This window comes from Zea mays, chromosome 7 (assembly GCF_902167145.1).
Source record: "Zea mays cultivar B73 chromosome 7, Zm-B73-REFERENCE-NAM-5.0, whole genome shotgun sequence".
Classification (NCBI taxonomy): Eukaryota; Viridiplantae; Streptophyta; class Magnoliopsida; order Poales; family Poaceae; genus Zea; species Zea mays.
In genome coordinates, this window is record NC_050102.1 from 14,776,216 (window position 1) to 14,784,341 (window position 8,126).

At 48.6% G+C, this 8,126-nt stretch overlaps 1 protein-coding gene across 1 annotated transcript; it reads left to right on the forward strand.

The window, feature by feature from the left end:
- Nucleotides 1-301: 301 nt before the first annotated feature.
- Nucleotides 302-6,170, forward strand: LOC100216710 (uncharacterized). The gene is made up of 21 exons (NM_001359483.1): nt 302-478; nt 1,087-1,206; nt 1,311-1,409; nt 1,532-1,669; nt 1,761-1,895; nt 1,984-2,163; nt 2,253-2,459; nt 2,551-2,670; nt 2,758-2,877; nt 2,973-3,095; nt 3,174-3,278; nt 3,362-3,506; nt 3,668-3,832; nt 3,944-4,182; nt 4,267-4,299; nt 4,396-4,477; nt 4,612-4,772; nt 4,862-5,047; nt 5,135-5,317; nt 5,442-5,620; nt 5,743-6,170. Exons 1-21 carry the CDS (start codon nt 425-427, stop codon nt 5,837-5,839), a joined length of 2,871 nt encoding a protein of 956 aa, NP_001346412.1. The 5' UTR covers nt 302-424; the 3' UTR covers nt 5,840-6,170.
- The last annotated feature ends 1,956 nt before the right edge of the window (nt 6,171-8,126 follow it).

The following is an 8,126-nucleotide window of genomic DNA, read 5'->3' on the forward strand; positions in this document are numbered from 1 at the left end:
ATCCACCACTGACCACCCCTCTCGTCTCCTGCATTGATGACCCGCAGTCTCCGCACCGCTTCTAGTACTAGGGTGCGTGCATCGTCCGTCCATCGAGGGAGGGAGACACGCAGACGGCCACAGCGGCTGCCACTCGGCTGGCGCTCACACCGGATCCGGGCCCCACTACCCACCTCCTGTCCAGCCCGGTCTCCACAGCAGTGCCCACCACCGCCTGCAGTCTGCAGAGATCCCCCACTGATTCGCTCGCCGTCCCTCCGCTGCGCTGCTATATAGGACCGTGCCGCCGCGTGCGCTCGTGGACTGTGGTGTGCCTTGTGCGACAGTCGCCAGCCTGCCCCGCCTGCCGGCCCGGCCGCCCGCCTGCCCGCGGCACTGAGAAGACGAAGCTCCGGGCTCCGGGACGCCGAGCAGAGGGGAAAGGATGGAGGACAAGGCGTCCAACCTAGACGCCGTGCTCAAGGAGGCCGTCGATCTCGTACGCGCCACTCTCTGATCCCTCCTCCCTTCCTCCTTCCCCGTTTTGCCTTCTTCTGCTCTCGCGGTTGCTTCTCGGGCTCAGTGCCGCCGCCCGCTGCTGCTCTGCTAGGTGCTCCCTGCTCCGTTCTTGCATCCCTCGTTTCGCGGATTTCGTTTTCGCTTGCGGAGTGCGGATGGATGGAGTTTTTCTTTTTGGGTGCCTGGCGCTGGCGGTGAACTAGTACTACTGGCTTCTCTTCCCGTTCGTGCTCCCCGCTCGATCTCGGCGGGGCTCCGTGATCTACTCGGCGGCCGCGATTCGCTCCCGGTTGCCCCCCCGTCCACGAGGCGTTTCGGCGCTTGATCTCGCTGCGGTAGTGCGGTTACGTTCGACCCAGGTTCTTCTTCCCAGTTGCTCGGCTGTTACTTTTGTGGTCTCTTTCTTTCTTTCTTTCTTTCTTTTTACCGTCATGTCTGCCTTTTGTTTTGTGTGCGTGTGGTTTTCCGCCGCTTCAACGCACCAATTCTTGATCTTCTTTTACGCGGGTCTCCCGATAACACTAAACTCGGGTGGTTCTTGTCTGTTGCTTCACCACTTTGCTGCGGTGCTGTTTTGCGCCTGCGCAGGAGAACATACCGATCGAGGAGGTGTTCGAGAACCTCCGATGCAGCCCGCAGGGTCTCACCACGGAGCAGGCGGAGCAGCGCCTCGCCATCTTCGGGCCCAACAAGCTGGAGGAGAAGCAGGTGAAGGGACCCGCCGCCTTGGCTTCCATGCGTTTCTGTTCCTGGTGCTCCGTCTCGCACCAAGCTTACATGATGGATGTGTGCGTGTGTCTATGTGTCTGCAGGAGAGCAAGTTCCTCAAGTTCTTGGGCTTCATGTGGAACCCGCTGTCCTGGGTCATGGAGGCGGCCGCCATCATGGCCATCGCGCTCGCGAATGGGGGAGTAAGTTCTGCCGCTTCTTTTTTTCCACACCGTGTGGACATGGCCTTCAGCCCTCAGAGCGGGCGTTCTGGAGACTGGCGTCAGAGGTTTTCATGTTTGTTTCTGCTGATTTTTGTCTTCAGAACAAGCCGCCCGACTGGCAGGACTTCGTGGGGATCATCACTCTGCTCATTATCAACTCCACAATCAGCTTCATTGAGGAGAACAATGCGGGCAATGCCGCTGCTGCTCTCATGGCACGCCTCGCCCCCAAGGCCAAGGTACTGACAGGATCCTGTTTTGCTGTGTGGTTGCGAAGTTGTGTTGTTTGCCTGGAGGCTATATACTGATTTCGGTTTTGCCGTGATAAAGGTTCTCAGAAATGGCCGGTGGACCGAGGAGGAATCGGCTATCCTTGTGCCAGGAGACATCATCAGTGTGAAGCTTGGGGACATCATTCCAGCTGATGCTCGTCTGCTTGAAGGGGATCCACTGAAAATCGATCAGGTAATGCAAATTGAAGCGTTCCTCTCTATGTGGATTTTTTTGGGTTGATATTAAATTGTGCTTCTCCTGACTTCTGAGTTGCTCGCAGTCTGCACTCACCGGCGAATCCCTTCCAGTCACCAAAGGCCCTGGTGATGGAGTGTATTCTGGCTCCACTTGCAAACAGGGTGAGATTGAGGCCGTTGTCATTGCCACTGGTGTGCACACATTCTTTGGCAAGGCCGCACATCTTGTCGATTCAACAAACCAAGTTGGTCATTTTCAGAAGGCAAGCTTCTAATCCTGCTTTTCAGAACTTGCTCAATTTGGTCATTGTAATTTTTTGACGTGACGAACATTTGTTGTTTCACTATACAGGTTCTCACTGCCATAGGGAACTTTTGCATCTGTTCAATTGCTGTGGGAATGCTCGTGGAGCTTGTCGTCATGTACGCTATCCAACACAGGGCTTACCGACCCGGAATCGACAATCTATTGGTGCTTCTGATTGGAGGAATTCCAATCGCCATGCCCACTGTCCTTTCTGTGACCATGGCAATAGGGGCTCATCGCTTGGCTCAACAGGTATGCACATGTACAATGGGGGAAAATGATCTTTGTTTCTCATGTGATCTAATAAAGGAACTGGATACTGAAGTTCTGCATGCTTGTTTAGGGAGCAATCACTAAGAGAATGACAGCAATTGAAGAAATGGCTGGCATGGATGTTCTTTGTAGTGACAAGACTGGGACATTAACCTTAAACAAGTTGACTGTGGACAAGAGTCTTGTTGAGGTAGGCTGTTGTTACTAGTAGAAGTTCAATAGCTTTTCTTCGTATGGATCATTGCAGCCATTGTAAACTGCTTGTTAACTGTATCAGGTTTTCCAAAGAGGTGTTGACCAAGATACAGTAATTTTGATGGCTGCTAGAGCTTCTCGCACAGAAAATCAGGATGCCATAGATGCCACAATAGTTGGTATGCTGGCTGATCCAAAGGAGGTACTCAGATTTGTCAGGAGTTGGTGGTGTGTAGGCTGCAGCTAATTTTACTTTTATTCTAACTATTTCTCTTTCTTCTGATTGTTTGAGAAAAGGCTCGTGCTGGTGTTCAAGAGATCCATTTTCTTCCATTTAACCCAACTGATAAAAGAACTGCTTTAACCTACCTTGATGGAGAGGGGAGAATGCATCGTGTTAGCAAGGGAGCACCAGAGCAGGTACTATTTTCCTTAAAACATATTGGGAACTCTAGATTTGTGACAATCGTTCTGTTATTAACTGTGGAAGTTAAACAGATCCTTCATCTTGCCCACAACAAGTCGGATATTGAAAGAAGGGTCAGAGCTGTGATCGACAAATTTGCTGAGCGTGGTCTGCGAGCACTTGGTGTGGCTTACCAGGTTTATGACCCTTTGACGTGCACTATTGCTACACTCTTTGACTAGATGTCTATTGTACTTGACTGACAAAAATTCATGTACAGGAAGTGCCAGATGGTAGGAAAGAGAGTCCTGGAGGACCATGGCAGTTCATTGGGCTCTTGCCTCTTTTTGACCCCCCGCGCCATGATAGTGCAGAAACTATCAGAAGGGCACTCAATCTTGGTGTCAATGTCAAGATGATTACAGGTTTGCCATATTTATCACTGTCCACCTTTTGTTGATTGCTCTAAATCTGGAGTTTCATCCCATTCCTTTCCAGCTTGTTGGTAGTAATATGTTTGCAAATTTGGCTAGTGCTACTGAACCGCTGTACTGTAATACTGACTGACCTTTTTTCCCCGCCTCAGGTGATCAACTTGCTATTGGGAAGGAAACTGCACGTCGTTTGGGAATGGGTACTAATATGTACCCTTCTTCTGCTTTACTCGGACAGAATAAGGATGAGTCAATTGCTTCCTTGCCAATTGATGATTTGATTGAGAAGGCTGATGGCTTTGCTGGTGTTTTTCCAGGTACAACTATGCAGATTACCTGTTCTCGATAACTCTTGTTTGATAGGCTCAACAGTTCTTCAGCATCTATATGCAGTACTTATGTCTAATTCTTTTATTATTGCTTGATAGAACACAAGTATGAGATCGTGAAACGCTTGCAAGCAAGAAAACATATATGTGGCATGACTGGGGATGGTGTAAATGATGCACCAGCTTTGAAGAAGGCTGATATTGGTATTGCAGTAGCAGATTCTACTGATGCAGCTCGTAGTGCTTCTGACATTGTCCTAACTGAACCTGGCCTTAGTGTGATTATTAGTGCTGTGCTGACGAGTCGGGCAATTTTCCAAAGGATGAAGAATTACACGGTATGTCAATTCTGCAGTTCCATTTTAGTATTTTAGCATTCCATTTCTGTGTCCAGTATTTTCAAAGTTTATTTTTGTTCGCAGATCTATGCTGTATCGATTACCATCCGTATTGTGGTATGTATGTACTTCTGCTTCATTTTTAGAAAATGATGTTCGGTTGACTGATTGGACAAATAATATATCTGACCCCTAGATACTTTGTTGTAACAGCTTGGTTTTATGCTTCTTGCGCTGATATGGAAGTTTGACTTCCCACCATTTATGGTCCTGATCATTGCCATCCTCAATGACGGTAAGCCTCGGTTTAGTTAGTCACAGTTCATGATGAGAGTAAAATATGTAGTTGATCTTTTTTTTTCGGTTCATATTGTTAGTGTAAGTAGCATATTAGGTTACCTAACTACATCAACCTCGCGACATGAGTAGGTACCATTATGACTATCTCGAAGGACAGAGTAAAACCATCTCCACAACCCGACAGTTGGAAGTTAGCTGAGATTTTTGCAACTGGAGTAGTTCTTGGTGGTTATTTGGCCATGATGACTGTCATTTTCTTCTGGGCTGCATACAAGACTGACTTCTTCCCGGTATGGACCGGTGGTTGGTTTAGCATTATTTTAAAGTTTCGTGGGATAGTTGCGGTGCGCTCATCCTTGTCATGGTTGCTAATTTGCAGCGACTGTTCCACGTCGAAAGCCTCGAGAAGACCGCCCAGGATGACTTTCAGAAGCTCGCCTCTGCCGTGTACCTTCAAGTCAGCACGATCAGTCAGGCCCTTATCTTCGTGACGCGGTCGCGCAGCTGGTCGTTTGTGGAGCGTCCTGGGTTCTTGCTGGTCTTTGCTTTCTTGGTGGCTCAGCTGGTGAGTGATCCGATCCCAGCTCCACGCCTTACTGCACATGCCGTCTTTCCGCGTCTAGTTTCGTTCACATTTTTGTGGTGCTTGCAGATTGCCACTCTGATCGCTGTATATGCCAACTGGGCGTTCGCTGCGATCAAGGGCATTGGATGGGGTTGGGCCGGTGTCATCTGGCTCTACAACATCGTCTTCTACTTCCCGCTGGACATCATCAAGTTCCTCATCCGCTATGCGCTGAGTGGGAGGGCATGGAACCTCGTCCTTGAGCAGAGGGTAAGAACAATTGTTGACTTCCGACGCTCAGTTTTCTGGCTGTCAAATGCGCGTGCTTATCCGTGCTTTGTTGCCTTGCAAACAAACGTGTGTAACCATCTGTCTTGCTGGTGTACACGTTCAGATTGCGTTCACGAGCAAGAAGAATTTTGGCACGGAAGAAAGGGAGCGCAAGTGGGCGCATGCGCAGAGGACTCTCCATGGGCTCCAGCCGCCAGAGGCATCCATCTTCGAGAACAAGACGACATTCAATGAGCTGAACCAGCTCGCGGAAGAGGCCCGCAGGAGAGCCGAGATGGCGAGGTACATGCCATTTCAGATACCCCTTTCCACCCCATCTATCTATAGCTCAAATGTAGTCAGTCTTCTTGAGCGTCTCCACTGACTTGTCCTGCTGTGCCCGGCCCTTGGTGATTTTGTTGCAGGTTGCGAGAAGTGAGCACCCTGAAGGGGAGGATGGAGTCAGTGGTGAAGCAGAAGGGTCTGGACATCGAGACCATCCAGCAGTCCTACACCGTGTGACTGGCTGACCGACGACGACGGGGTTTATAGAGGTTTCTTCTTCTTATACTATACAATCTGTACTAGGTAGCAATAAGGATCAAGGAAGGAACCCCTATATATTGGCTGTGGTTCGCGGGAAATGAATGATGGTCATATTTATGATGTCGGTGTGGTGCTTCTGTCGCCAACTCTCGACCATACTACCCTCAACTCACCCCTTGTATGCTGTGGCATTAACCACCCCCGGCACCACCGGCAGGCATTGATATTGAGAGATGAGGTATAGTAGTCTGTAGCCTCTAGTAGATGATGATGAATTGATGATATAGTACATTTTTGCTTGCTTGCTTTCTTTCTTGTTTGTTGTTTTCCTTGGTTCTGCTCTCTGGGTTTTTGATGCTTGCTGGTTTTGTGCTATTCCTGATTCCTCTAAATCTGAAGTGGTAGCAGCGATGGCATGATAGCTGCACAGGCATGCATATGCCATGAGCATGTGCAGTGTTTACCGTTGCGGCATGGGCAGCATCAGTGGCTCACATGCTTGAGACGGAGAGATGGTCCGTGTCATGGTATGGCTTGGCTTGCCACTCATTCGTTGGTCGGTCCGTGCCCAGTTGTTAAATGGCCTGGTGCTGGTGAACCCATGTGCAAGTCCTTTCTCTTGGTGGCTGCAATGGCCGCCTAGCATCGTTGCCTTGTTGGGTATCAGCATTGGAACGCTAGGACGATTCCTGCGCAACGTGCCCGGCTAGTTTTGGGCCTCTTTGGTACAGTTTTTTTTTTCTTCTGAAAATATTTTTTTTTTGAAAATTTGGATTCCTAGATAATTTAGCTGTCACAATAATCTAGATATGATGAGATTTCCTAGATATGGGTAGAGATGGTAATGAGTTTTAGATTTTACACTAAATTGTAAGGATCAAATCAGATTAAGATCAAACTCTATTCCTATTCATTTTTGAACTAAAATTAATTAAATGTCTTAACTTATTTTGAAGAAATATTTGGATTATGATTTATTATCATCCCTACATAGGGTACTTCGGACTTATGTGTGGATAAAGATGAAGGCGTCCGGATTTAGGAAGCGACATATTCTTTTCGTCGAGATAACTGGGTGGATTCTATATTGGTTGATTTGGATGATTTTAATATAAACAATTCGTATAGAAGTGGACTAAAAATAAAACGTTTAGTAGCTAGAAGCCTATTGATCAAGCCGAAACAACAATTGCGGGACCGCGCAAATTGTAGATTCAGCGCGCTGCCGGAAACCCCATGGTATGATACTATGATAACCTGCGATGCTACAGACACAAGTATAATAACATGCTATAAGACGATTAAATGCTGATATGAAAAAGAGAGCATAGAGTAGAAGCGGTCTACAAACTAACAAACAGTTTATACCCGAGAATCAAACAAGTAGATCATGTAGTAATTGTAAAAGACTAACCATTATACATATCCACTATAAGATAGACCGTAAAGTTCTTATAGTGGTTATATTATTAAACTTATCTAAGAGAGGTTGAACGCCATTTTACGTGCAGACGGTTACATTTACTTTCAATTTTAAGCCGGGAGAAAAGTTACTGGTGGTTGTTTAACAAGGTGTGTAGGTGGTTTTGTTCACCATGTGACTGGTGGTTGATCGAGCGTTTTTTCTTTGATCTATCATAGTAATAGTAACGGGTACCCAATGTATGCCAGTGGAATAATCCTTCAGATGCATTGCAGTTTGAGATCTTGGGAATCCAAGATTTGCCGTCACCTGTATTGGTGGTACATCTAGGACTGCCGGATTTTTTCCCCCCAACGACACATCTAAACACTGTCACCAGCATTATTGTTTATTTTGCTAGCTGTAGCAATGCCAGTGTCCCGAGCAGAGCAGTGCCCTCAATTTGGCACAGTGTGCACAATAATCGGACTCATAAACCGGCGCACACCATCCGGCCACACGACAACGGCCGACACGGACTCGTTGGCAGCCGGCAGGGCGCCGGAGACCGTCACGGTGAACGACAGCCTCAGGAGGAGCCTGCTGAACACCAGCCTCTTGGGCGCGACGGCGTCTCTGACGAACGGCCCCTAACTGGCGACCTTGGCGGTGTACACGGAGCCCGGCGCGCGGGAAGCCGACGGTGAAGTTCTTGCCCGGCCTGGCGTGGTGTGCCATCGTCGGGTAGTTGAGGCTGGCGCCGGCGGCGCCCCTCCTGCCGCCGCTGCAGGCCGTGGCGTTGGAACCGGTGAGGCCGTGATGGCCCGGAGCTATACATGTCCATATTGGGCCGGCCCGTTG